Source organism: Serinus canaria, chromosome 1, assembly GCF_022539315.1.
Source record: "Serinus canaria isolate serCan28SL12 chromosome 1, serCan2020, whole genome shotgun sequence".
Classification (NCBI taxonomy): Eukaryota; Metazoa; Chordata; class Aves; order Passeriformes; family Fringillidae; genus Serinus; species Serinus canaria.
This window is the reverse complement of record NC_066313.1, coordinates 45996310-46010227: the sequence shown is the minus strand read 5'-3', so window position 1 is coordinate 46010227 and position 13918 is coordinate 45996310. Positions and strand designations below refer to the sequence as shown.

General features: G+C 42.5%; 1 protein-coding gene across 6 annotated transcripts in view; it reads right to left on the bottom strand.

Moving 5' to 3' along the window:
• The window catches only part of PAN3 (poly(A) specific ribonuclease subunit PAN3), a 550273-nt gene extending 536593 nt beyond the window's left edge, over window positions 1-13680 (bottom strand). For 5 of the 6 annotated variants that reach the window (XR_003945505.2, XM_050971122.1, XM_030233967.2 and 2 more), the window contains exons 1-2: window positions 13014-13680; window positions 290-411 (exon numbers count right to left, since the gene is read on the bottom strand). Coding sequence is in view for 5 of the 6 variants with exons in the window: in XM_050971122.1 (XP_050827079.1) it covers window positions 290-411; window positions 13014-13440 (549 nt within the window). In the remaining variant the exon portion in view is untranslated. The remainder of the gene's footprint in view (window positions 1-289; window positions 412-13013) is intronic. The other variant, XM_030233966.2, reaches the window with a different exon arrangement.
• Between the last annotated feature and the right edge of the window lie 238 nt (window positions 13681-13918).

Below are 13918 nucleotides of genomic sequence, written 5' to 3'. Positions count from 1 at the left end.
CCTAAAAGGAAATCAAGAAAGTCACATTCAGAAAAGAAACCTAACACAGAACTAATGTTTGCAGCAAAGCTCAATACAACAGCTCAGGTAAGTGCAAATAAAAACAGATTAATTTAAAATAATACTGCTTCACTTCCATTTACAAAATTAAAGTGATTATATACTCTGTATATCATACAAGATGATACATTCCAGAAGGCTCCATTTGTCCTGCCTCTTGAGCACTTTTCCCTCTTTGGTGTAACACCAGCCGGAACTAAAGAAACATTATACAAATCACTGCTATTACCTGCATCATGGGATACTTTGTTTCAGCAGGACTTCCAAATCCATTAACGCCAATGAAGCTGGTGCTAAAGTATGAATCCGTTAGATTAGCATCAGCTAACCCACCACCATCCATTCCGGGAACTAAAAGGAAAAGAGAAAAAAATAATGCTTCAGAAAACATTTCCTTAGCCATGGATTTATTCACAAGTATCTATTATATGTATAGATTTTTTTTTTTTTCCACAGGGGAATAGAATATAGTACTACTGTCTTCTCAGCAAAACAACCAAAAACAAAATAGTGCATACCATGAAAAAGGAAGTTAATGAAAGAAGTTAATAAATGAGAGCATGAGTAGCATGAAGTTACAGCACAAAGGCAGAAAAGCGATGAGGAGTCTGAACTTTAGAAACAAGAATAACAAGGATAATAATAATATCAAAAAGAAAATAAATCATTTAAAAAACCTAGTAGGCAAGTTTATTTTATGAAGACCCATATTCTTGCATGGCCTTCTTGGGAATACATGCATGAAGTCAAGTTTTGAACTGGATGCACTGGTTGTTTTAAAGGGTAATTCTACCCTGTAAAGCACATTTAAAAGTATCTCAAACCCTTTCACAGAAAGCACAAACACTTTAAATGCTTCCTTAAGAGCTTAAGACAATTTTCATCATCTCATTCTTTGTAAAGTGGCAACAATTTTCTGAAATGCAGCCAAAAAAATCCTTTACATTGAAAGCAAGTAAGAAGGATGCAAGAAGAAATTCATCCTGCCTAGAAACAAGGGCCTGACATACAAGACTTTAACCACATATAAATTAATTCAATACTAAAAAATTACAAAGAACAACAAGAAGCTGTCATAATTAACACACAACTCTCAAGCAGGTATTACTTTGACAGGGGGGGAAAAAAATTTACAATGGTATGCAAGCTGCAGATCAAAAAAACCTTCTGTAAAAGCACCCACAGTAAATTATAAGGACACTCATCAGTATGGCCAGGCCACTGCAAGCCAACAGGCATGAGTAATGGGTAGCTTCAAGGTAGGAAGGCACACATCCAACTCAGAGGAACATCCTGTACCAAACTATCCAACTTGAACTTCTGGGAGGACTCGCAGCCAGGTGGTGACACCCGGAAACGACTACCTGATCCTAATTCTCAAAGGAAATAAAATGCAGCTTAGTGGCACAGCTACAGGAATGCATACTATAAACCCTCAATTTTCAACAGAACAGGCATTTTCCCTCCAAAACAGAGGGAAATCTGCATCATCTGGTGACCATTTCCATGTGCTAGGCACAGGAAACAGCAAAAGAAGTACAGTCATACATAACCACAGGAAGTGCTGGAAGAGGATGATGAGCAGCACGCACACCACAGACAGAAGGAAACACTGTCCAGCTGCACTCCCCTGAGACTGGAGCTGGATGAATAAGCCTACTGGGGGTAACACCAACACCAGTTCAAATGGAGAACTGTATGTGAGAGACCAAATAAATGGAATATCTCAGTGGTAATAAACATCAGTTTTGCAAGGGAAAAAGATTATTGAACTTTTGCTGCCAAATCATAAACATTATTTGTACATTCTGTAGGTTTGAAGGAAACACCTAAGAAACTTTAAAGATGTTAATTATTAATGAATTGCGACTCCTTTTTACAAAAATTTTTAAAGTTACCTGAGAGAGTAGGAAAATAAAACTCCCTCCACTACCCATGCCCTAGCTCCTCCTTCGTAATTTTAAGTAGCCACATAGAAACTTCAGAAGTTCTCTTGCTAAAACCAAAAAAAGACAAAACTTTTTGGATTTGTCTTTTAAATGACTGTTCCTCTTTTACCTTCATTTGGAAAAGTCACATTCAGAAGTCTAGGAAAAATATTTTATAGTTCAACTACTGTACTATGGAAAATAGCAATGTCTGTAATAATGCCAGTTACTGTCTCATCCTTCCTGCTACAGTCAGTCCCTAACTTACACCGTGAAGGTTAGCATCTTATACAGGGTTTTCTGGCATTACGAAAAATACTAGGACCCATTCATACCAGAAAACAAAAAAGATAGCAAATCCAAGCCTAATGGTAGGCAGTTTCAGCCCAGTTTGCCCATAAATTATCTAAGGTTTTAACTGTGGTTTTTATTTATTCTAAAAATACATTTCCAACATAGCTTTCTCTGTGTATACTTCAACCATTATCAAAACCTCCTGCAGTTTTTATGCTACACCTTGACTGACTGGGGAAAACTTTTATTTTCAAGAACAACTGTCATTTCATGGTACACTATAAAATTTCAGCAGTATATCTGCTACTTCATCTTATGCTTTTGCCTGAAATAATCGAATCCATCCAATTTTAACAAAAATACTTGTAAACTAGCAAAATACTCTCTGAGATGACACCATCAGCTTTCCTTCTGGCTCTGTTAGAGAATAAAGAAAAAGACTATTATTCCTGCTTTTCACTATGCTAGAGCCATCATGAGAATCCAGGTACTTCCGCTTCTCCATTGAACAAATACAGTTAAATGCACAAAATCCTTCGAACTAGGAAGAAGCAAATGAAAATTTGCAAGTTTTTTCACACTGAGAAACCCCAGGGCTGGCCTGAAGTAACTCCAGACAGGTGGTACAGCTCAGTCACCCAATATCCAAACAAAGCACTTGAGTCTGTGATAGTAACCTTGTCAGGGCACAGACACAGCACCAGATGTTCTGCTCCTGCTCTGGCTGAAACACCCTCAGTGCCAGGCAGGTCAAGCTGCAGGCAGGAGCAAGCTTTGGGCAGCAACCCCAGAGCTGAGCAAGGCTGAGGCTGCTGCTGGGATCTTTGACACTGCAGCCTTTCTACTGCCGCTATTTGCTACGCAAGCCTATCCAAGGCACTTAAAGCTGTTCAAAGCTACAATTTAGGCTATTGGCACAGTGATATCTAACAGGGTACTTCAAACAACAGAAGCTACTCGAGAACATTTCCTTTTATCTAGCTGCAGGAAGATCATCTCTGTACTGAAATGCTATGGTTTGGCCACACCAACCAGCCTCCTTGTGCCACTCCAACAAATTGCTGTACTCCAGTGCTGACCCACCTTTGCAGCACTCGGTTCTACTGGTACCACAGCAACTTCAAAATGGCTTTCAACACCAAGGATTTTCACTGTCCTCTTCCAAACTGTCTAGAAACATACTGCTAGCTGAGGGACTCAGAGCACAAGAAAGCATATTCCACAGGAACAATCAAAAGAAAACCAGCAAAAGTACACTCATTGGAGCAGAGTACAGTTTTCTTGGCACTAGCTCAGGTTTAGAACAGAATGCTCTAGAAGTGGCAAGGATAACTATTGCCTTCAAAAGAAAATTCATTAACCTGACTTCCCTGTAGCAATTAGCAAGAAAATTAAGCCTGCAGAAAAGACAAAAAAAGTAATTCTTGCATTACTTATAGAGTGAAAAAAAAATGTTCAATACATACTTCATTTTCCCATTTGTGTTCAAAGGGACATTCAGCTTTTACACTGCTGACAGCCCAGCAAATACCTGAACAGCCAAAGCATTTTTACTGTATTTGCCACCTGGCCTTCTCTATGAGTAGACAACTTTCTCCTCCTTCTGCCAAACATTTAGCAAATCAGAAATTCTCACTTGCTTCTTGAAGACCACAGTAGCTGAGAAAAATTATTTATCACAAGAAACCCATAAAAGATCTGCAGAAGTGGGCACACTTTACCACACAGCAGTGTGGTATTAAGAAAGTGGAAACCTAGACTGGGAAAAAAAAACCTCTAGTCCTCCTAAAGTTTTTATTCTTATGTATTTACTAATTCACATCAGTCCCTGTATTTGATTTATCCATCCAAATCTTTCCTATAGAGCAATTGTAAGCAAACACTTTAAAACATCCCTTACACCATGCTATTAAAATACCAATGAACTTCTTCTCATGTCTGTCTTTTCTCCTTTAAGACACTGATTACAACTTCAGTAAGTTTAGGCAATTTTAGGAAAACCCTGAATTAGCTATTTTTTGTTAAAGGAATAAGCCTCTCTGTTGTGCAGCAGCACTATCCATGCATTGAAGATGTACATATTTTCAAGAGGTTCTTCTTGGACAGAAGCAAAACCTCCTTATAAAAGCAGAAAGGCTGACCAGGCAGGTCTGAGTAAAGATGGATGCGCAAGCGAACAACCAGAACAACAAAGAATCCAGAAGGGAAAAAAATGGTAACATGTTATGTAAGCAGCTGTGTGAAAACAGAACAAATTTCTAAATTCCATCAATATTCAAGACAGAAGGAACATCCTGGCCATTCAGGAAAGAAATTAAATAGAACATCTTGAGAAATTAAAACAAAATTTTCTACTTTTTATACACATTATCTAATACTTTTCTTGCCTGGTGAGTAACACTGCAGCTTAATGTGACAACTGCAATTAAAAATAAATATCTTCTTATATAATTCCTCTCCCACAGAATTTTAGCAGAAAGTAGGCTTCCTGCCAGATGCAGACACCAAAGAGAAAAAAAAATGATAGTTACTTTTGCCTTACTCATTACAATGACATTTTACAGAAACAAAGTAACTCAACACAGCTTAAGCACTTGAGCGGTGCTGCCATGAACACAGCATGTGTGTTTCAACTGAAGGGGTCAGTTTCAGTGAATTTTAGTTTAATGCTTGTCTTGTCTAACACTAACACTGTCAGAACACTAATACTATCTGAAAAGATTTTCTGATATTTTCATTCTGTGATTTCACTAACCAGTAAACAAATACTGTATTATCCTAGACTACTTCTTTTATGAACCCAGTATCAGCACTGATGATCTCAGACACTGTTCATAATACAAGAAAGGATCCTTCCCAATAATGTGATATATTACTCCTAAAGTGAATGGGCTAAAGCAAGGCCACAACAGATTTAGCTGGCAATTTTCAAAACAATATTTTGAAGATTTCTGGCAAGGCAACAAAACATGGATTCAAATGATTCATTTTGTTATTAGTACTTTTTTCTAAATGTACAATTATTTTTAGGCTGGGTAAAAAGTTTATATATAGTTTTGATTTAAACTCTCAGCACAGCAACAGTGCACTTTTCACATGCTGGTAAACTGAATCATAGGTTCACTGCATACATGTGCATCCTAAGGACAAGGTGTTATCTCAGCTAGATATAAAGCAGTAAAAACTACAGTGCCATATCGCCAGACAAATTTACAGAGATAGCTATCCTAATATTAAGACAAAAACAATAAAACATTTATACAAAGCTTATCTAAGTATGTAATTTAAGATTTGTGTCCTTTTAGTCACCCAGAAGCACCAAGGTGTCAGAGGAGCTTACACTTGTTTTTCTTTTTGTACTGACATGTACATTTCTGTATACCAGGAAATCCTGTGCTGGTTGCTAACCTCACTTGCACACCTCAGTGCTATTTTCTCTACAGTGCTTCTACTTGAAACTTGTGAGGGAAATTGGATTCTCCGCTGTTCTTATGCCTCTCTCATTTAATGCAATGTTTTTGAAACACAGACTAGGAATCTCTGAAATAGAGGCAACAGACAAAGAAAATGAACGATGCTTCCAGGCATGAAAGGCAAAAATGAAAGCACACGCCTGGGTTAGGACACTGTGACAGAGTGCAGTCGGAGGGCGGACAGCACAAATGAACCAAGTTGGCTGAAAGACAGACAGGAAGCAAAACAGTTTGGGAAATGCTGCCTTATTTACAAACACTCCCACTACACCACAAGATATTCATGGGCAAGCAAAGGAAAACAGCTATCTTTACCATTATAGTAAATGACTGGGCTGTCTTTTTTTCATATACCTCCCATATCATAGATGCATCTGATGAAGACGAAGCATCTGATGAAGACAGAAAAACAGCATAGGTGCCATCCTTCTGCTCTGTAAAACTCTTGTTACAGAGTCTAGAGCAGCTGCTCTCCTCCTCATGGACCAAATCCAAAAGCACAGTGATAGTACAAATTAAAGTTGATACTTTCTCAAAAGAGTAATCAGAACTATTCTGTTATCAGAAACAGCAATTTAAAGTGATACAATTACTAATACCATAGCTTTCAGAGCTAACCCTCTCCAAGATCTTTTACAATTCCTAAAAAATTGCATTGAATTGTTCAATAAAATGCATCGAGTTTTTTTAACATTTAAGCTTTTGTTTTAATAGCCTCCAACTAAAACTCAACCTTTTAAAAAATAATTGCATGAAGCATGTGCAGATAACCTGAAGAAAACATAAGGATATTTTTCACAGCATGGGAGAATGAACAAAAGAAAGGAAAAGTCTTCCTGCCATTTGCCTCAGCAGCAGACCAACTGAAGTTGAGAGACTATCCATAAACTACAGCAATCACACATTGCATGACCAATTTGACAACAACCTGTATAATGTGGGTCTCTGCTCCCACTTTTATTTATATGTGCTTTCTTTCTATAGCTCTATTCTCAAATTTTAAAAAGATCAGGAGTAAAAGGCTGTTAAAAAGCAAATTAAAAAATACAAGTAAGTTCTAAGCACAAAATATCTCTGAGAATCAAACAAGGCAACCACATGACTGGAACTTTTTTAACTACTGAAAGACTCATGAAGCCTACACACACACAAGAGTGTGTTCAATTTCAGCTCATGTCCAAACACACACAGTGATTCACCACACCATTTTTCTGGTGGCGTAAAGCATGACATCTTTACTAGAAAGCAACAAATGAGGAAAACATCAGCCACATCAGCTTACTATCTAAATCCCTGCACTGACCCCTTTTCATCAGCTGTCTCACAATCAAGATTATTTTTTCTGCTTTGGAGGTTCTATAGAAATGCTTGTGTCTATCACCCTAGCCTCACTTTGCATTTGCCCACTTTACCCACAATAGTCTGAATTTGCTTCTAGCTGGTTCCCCACTCATGGAAACCTTTCTGAGCTAATCCTCAGTCACTACATTCTGGACATTCAAATCATTCCTGAAGGCCCACTCCCACAGCAATACCTAAAAAAAAAAAAAAAAAAAAAAAACCAAAAAAACTCAGTTTCTAATACCTGCTAGACAGAAATTAAATAGGGATGTCCTCAGCCTTGAAAAACAAGCTTCCCATTACTAAGATATTGCAGAGAGTTTGCTCCTATAAAATAACTACCCCCACACTCACACGCCTTTCCATGCTTGCCTTTGAAGCCAGAAAACAGTAACAAGAGTAAAAGTGCTACAGTATTCTTCAGTACCCAACACAGGGGTGTCCTACTGGAAACAAGTAATTACAATACTCCTCAGATATCCACAGTTCTTGTGAAATATCTGAACTCTGAATGATTTCCTATGCAATACGAAAAAAACATGAGGTATATAAACAGATAAAATGAAAACAAATTAATAGTGTAATTTTTTTTAAGTTTCACTGCCCTCAAAAATCTCAAATAACTTTGCAGATTGAGAAATTTTTCCTTCTCTTTCTTTTTCCTTAGCTCTCCTGAATAATTTTCCTCCTATGGGCCATTCACTTAACAGATCCTCATGGGTCCCTTCCAACTCAGGATATTCTGTGATTCTGGTACTTCCACATGAAACACGTAAAAGCAAAGAGAAAACTCATGTCTAATTGTCTAGTTTCTGGAGCTGACATATGAGACAAAAAGTGATTAAGTGAACTCAGTAACTTTAATTTCCTCTCATGCATCTCTAAGAGGTTACTGGTTTTAGTCTTCAATTCTCAATTGTATCAGTCTCCAAATGCTAAGCATTTTTTCCCCATTTCTTAAAAATATTCATAGCAAAACAAGATGAAAATTGTGCGATCTGTCAACTCCTGGAAAAGGCATAATGAAAATTGAAGAGGGAGGTACTTCTAAAGGAAAAAAAGCACCCAAGTGAGGTACACAACTAATATAGCATCACTCACAGAAAGCACAAACATGTTCGGAAAAAGAATTCTCAACCATCCGCCTTTACTATAACATGTACTTTCTCCACAGAAGTGGAGAAGAAACAAACCCCAGGAAAAGTGAAGAGTATGTGGCATACTGCAACTATACTTGTACTTAAAAGTTTCATATAACTGTTTCTAAACACTTTAACTTGTAAATACTGAAATGCTAACAAAGATAAGAAAAACCCACATTTAGAATAACCCTGACCAGTTTCACTGCATTAAGAAATGTAATCCAACAGATTACCTTTAGTGTCAGTTTTGATGAATAGCTATCTTTCCATTTTTTCTGTATCAGCTGCTTCATCTTGTTTAAAAAGGAGCATACTGGTAAACAATCAAGCACCCTTTAAAAACCAGAACATTTGCCAATGTCCATGTCTTTCCACTGCAAGCCTAGTGTATTTAAGAATGCCACAAAACCTAAGCTATAATGCTCACTAAACCAAACATGGAGCGATTGCATATGGAATTGCTATAGCAGTGGCCACTACTGCCCTGACTGGACAAAACATGCAGATGGCTGGCTGTGAAAACAGAAATAATGCTTTTATTAGGGCTGTGAAAACAAACATAATGCTTTTATTAGGCCAACCCAACACATGCCAAGTCTTGATGTCCCTTTCCACCTTCTCACAGGCTAGCAATAAAGTCTATTCACAGATGGGCTGTTCTCAGCAGCCATAGAAAAATGCCACCTTGCAAAAACACAGACCTGTTTTTCAACTACAGATTTCTAGGAGGGCTTTGCAAAAAGCTTTCTAGCAGAGAACCAGATGCAAACATGTCATAGTGAAAGGGTGGGCTAGGCTCTGGCACTGTAAACTCACACAGCAGCAGCACTGCTGCTGTGGCCAGCTCCTCACAGGCAGCTCCGTGGCTGCCACTGGGCCCAGAGCACACCCAGCACTCCTCAGCTCAGCAGCCCAGTGTTTTATAGGAACCAGAAGCCAGAAGAAAGGGTGAGTACTATGTACTATAAACTTCACAGCTAAAAGTGGAGCAGAAATTAGCCAACGTTTGGAGCCATACTTCAGCTTGTATCTATCAATATATGAGATCTACATGCAAAAGAATATTACACCTGTTCAACTACCTGAAAGCTAACAAATACAATGGCCATTGTCCATGCAACTTTAACTTATTTGACCTAGGTATAGGCATGATACATTTAATACCACAACAGTTCCCTCTAGATCTTTCCTCAGGCAGCACTGCAAAGGGATGGTGACCTAGGAACGAGCCCACAGCATACAGCAAAGCAGGCTGCTGGTCTGCTGCTTACAAAAGCTGCAAAGTGCCACAGAGAACAGAGGGAACATACAAGAAGAAAAATTCTTCATGCTAACATGCTCTCCTTCCATAAGCTACTCCTTTAAACCCCGTTAATCAAACATATATTTTCCCCTAAAGAGCAAGCACCAGTCATTCCTCCATGTCTGCTTCTTCTATAGCCTTTACACACGTGGGACATACATCTATTAGAAAAGCACCATGAGCAAATTTAAGTAGCTACCAAATTTGGATAAAATGCATTCTTTTCCTTTCTGCCTTATTTTGTCACAGAAGTTCTATGCAAAAAGGATTAATGTTTTTAAATAAAATTTTAGATAGGCAATATCAACTACATTCCCTATTCTGTATGCAGTCAGCTGGCCACCTTACTCTTGGAAGGTGAACCATGCAGAAGGCTGAGCACTCAACTCTGGCGGAAGAAGCAGGAATGGTGCTTTGAACACATGCTCCATGTCAAATAGTCTGGGGGCAGTGAGCAGCAGTGCTGCCTTCTGAGAGTGGGTGGAGCTCATGGGCATGGTCAGTCTTGCCCCCCCAGGAACATAAAAATCCACACCATCAAGCCAAAGCCTCATTAAGCCCAATACCGCATCTCTGACATCGGACAGCAGTAGCTATGTGGACAAAAGCATAAGTATGAGGCAAGGATAAAGCAGGATTTCCCAGCAGGCTTTCAGCCATATATATGTAGGGGAAGATGAGTCTGCTCCAGAGATGGGGATTTTTTTGTATTTAATAATCCCAAGGAGAGCTTTCTTCCAAGACTATCTGATCCCTTCTGGAATTCTGTCAGATGTTAGCGCTCCAAACATCTATGGGAACAGACTAGCTTAACCGCACATCACCTGAGAAACTCCTCCTGGTTAGCTCTGAGGATGTCAGCTCCTCATTCCTCTTCATACTCTAAATAGTGGAATACTTCCACACTGGAATATTTCTTGCATTTTCACTGCTCACCATCTCTTCATCACTCAACATTCTTACCACCCACGTGGTGAGAATAAGTTGGTATTTGGGGAGCCCTTGTGATTACCAGAGAAAAACCTATAAGCAAATTAATAATCCCGTACTCAAAGCAGGATTAGAGTAACACGCATGTTAGAATGAGGCACTGACCCACTTTTAACAATAAATAGGACTACCCAGTTAATTAGTCAATGAGCATTATCTCCTCTGGGCACTGAATGAGGCTGGTGTTCAGTGAGGAAGGAGCAAGAGAAGACAGCATCCATAGTCACCTTAAGACTACCAAAATACTTCTGAATTAGGCAGTCAGTGACCATACAGGCAGGTAATTTTTGGCAATTTCCACTTTCACATTCTTAACTTCAGAACTTTTTTAATATGAGTTTGTGTCTTACTTCCTACATCCACAGCAACAAAACTTTCATTCCATCCACTTGTAAATCATACTGTTAACAGCACAGGCCAACAGCAAGGTAAGGAATTTAGATACTAGCCTGTCAGTACCTACACGTATCAACTCCAGATTTTGACGGATTATTTTCCTTATTTTTGTCACAAATGCATCCCCAAACCGAAGTTCAGAAGTGAGATTAGGCCCATTTCCTGGCTTTTCAACTTTAATTTCCCTGTCCTTTGTTTCTGGGCTCTTTTTCCTAGGTAGTGTCCTTCAAGATCCACCAGCTGAAGATTTTTACCCCCTACAACAAGGGATGTGGCCTTCCCAGCAGGCATCCACTGACAGCATCATAGCAGGTTTCTCCATTCTTGGTGCCCTCACTCCTCAACTGGGTACAACTGCAGCAAGCATGTTCAACAGAAGCAAGTGTTTCAAATAGTTTAACTGCTCAGCAGTATCAACCCCCAAGCACACAAAAATTGTGAAGGTTTTTGCCTTAGGCAATTTTTTAAACTGTTTCTTGGAATGGCATCCTTCATAACGGAGCTTTTACCTGCAAACTAAGTTATGCATCCTCTCCCCAAGTCTGAATCCCCTAACCACTTTCTTTCCCACAGGGAAAAAGTGTGTTTCACACCAAACTCTGTCCAAATAAAAAATTAACACAGATTGACTTATTGCTGCTGAATCCCTCCAACATGTCTCTATTTAAATAAATAAATAAATAAATAAATAAATGGCAAGAGAGCCTTCAGCTTGAATAACTTAAGTTCAACAAAAATCTGGAAGACTTTTAAAAGAAAGCCTTATGCAGTATATATTAAAGGATCCTCCTGAAAGGGGAGACATGATAGTGTTGTGTTAATGCAAGACACTGAGAAGCTACCAGCTACAGAGATAATACTCAGCAGCACAAGCTCACCAAACCTCGCAAAACAACTGCAGGACCCTGAAAGATTTATCAAGCACTAAAACCTACGTACAGGGTGTTCAGCATTGTTGCATCTTAATTTCAGAAAAAATATGGTTGTGACCATTTAGTAGCTAAAGCATTTAATGTAAATAAATGCCATATTTGTATCAAAAATCAATAATGCAGCCAAGCTGAATATACTCATGTAAAGAGGCACGGCTTTTCTGAAGGAGCATATTTTCCTAGCCTGCCAAATGTTGCTTCACCTACAAAACAAATGGTTCTTTAATTCAGTTTACTGCAAGCTCCATCTAACTATCCGCCTGGACATCAGGGGGATGCAACACCGACCAGCAACAGCAGCTCTGCACGACACACAAGCTATCTGAACTCTCTCATTTGAAAAGGGGCTGTGCATAAGGGCTTGAAAACCTCATAAAAAGACTCTGAGACAATTTCTGCTCACAGTAGTAAATAACAGACACCCATCACAAAATCATAGTAACATTAAGGTTGGAAAGGATCTGGGGATCATCGACCTCAATCCCCCTGCCAAGACAGGATCACCCACAGCAGGTTACACAGAAATCCGTCCAGGTGGGGTTTGAATGTTTCCAGACAGGGAGACTCCATAATCTCCCAGGGCAGCCCGTTCCAATGCTCTGCCACCCTCAACATAAGGCAATTCTTCTCATGATGGAGTGAATCACAATTTATAATTTTTTTTTCATAATTTTAACGTTGCATTTTAGCAAGAGGATTTCAAACTTCCCAGAGCCGACACCCAATATACGCTGTTCGGAAGAGCCCATCCAAGGGTACCGCTCGGGAAAGCGCTGCCTCCCTGCTCCCGGCCTGACTTCGGGCAGGGAATATCTGAGAACCTACACCAAGCCTAGCACTAGAGAGACGGACGGACAGCTGCCCCGGAGCCCCTTTAAAGCCACACAGGTGGAGCCCCCTCCCACAAACACCTGCCCGCTCTTTCCCGTCGGCGCGGGCCGGGTCTCCTCTGGGCAGCCAGCCCATCCCCGTCCGCCCAACCGGGACGGCCGCAGCCGGGCGGGCGGCCCGGGGTCCCCCGCCACCACCATGGCTGTTGTTATTTGTTTCCGGCAGCACCGCGGCGTGTCGGGGATGAGGAACAACGCGCCGCCCGCCGCCCCCTCCCGGCAGCGCCCCCCCACCCCACCCCCGGGCCGCCCCGCCGCACTCACTCGCCAGCCGCGGGCCATCCAGCCCCCCACCGCCGCCGCCGCCGCCTCCGCCGCCTCCCGCCCCCAGCTCGGCTTTCTTAGGCCCCACCACCGCTGCCGCCGGGCCCGAGCTTGCCCCGTGAGCCGAGTAGCCCGGCCCGGCGGCGGCGGCTGGGGGGATGCCGAGCGGGAGCCCGCCGAGGGGGGGTGCGGCGGGCCCGGGGCCGGCGGGGGCGGCGCCCGGCTCCTCATGCAGGAACTGGCACTCCTCGCCGTAGAAGCAGGTCTTGTCCTTGGCGTAGTAGCGGCAGAACTTCAGCTTCACGGCCCCGCCGCCGCCGCCGGCCCCCGCCCCGCCGGCCGCCGGACCCGCCACGCCGACCCCCGCCCCCGGCGGCGGCCCCACCACCGGCGACGGCGACGAGCAGGGCAGGCCGCTGCTGTTCATGGCAACCGCCCCGCCGCCGGGGTCGGCACCATGGGGAAGGGGGCGGGCAGGGGGAAGGGGCGCGGGGACCGCCGTCACCCCGGGTCCGGCTCCGGAAGGGGCAGGAGGAGGAGGAGGGGGCGACTCCGCGCCTCTTAAAGGGGCCGCGCGGCCCGGGGCGGCGGCGCCTCCTCCTCCTCAGCGGTCCCGGCGCTCGGGGTTGTTTATGCCATTTTCCTCTTCCTGAGCGGCCGCGCCTGCGCCGGCGCGGAGCATCCTGGGTAGCGCCGCCGGTCGGGCCGCGGAGGCGGAGGGGGAGCCGGTGCTGCGGGAGGGGGAGGGGGAGGGGGGGTGGCGGCGGCGGCCGCCGCCGCGGGACGCTCCGAGGGTGGCCGAGCGCCGTGTCCGGAGGGGCCGGGGCAGCGAGGGGCGCTAAGCGCCCGTGGCGGGAGGTGTCAGGCGGCAGGTGACCCCCGGCACACGGCCCGGCCCCTGCCCC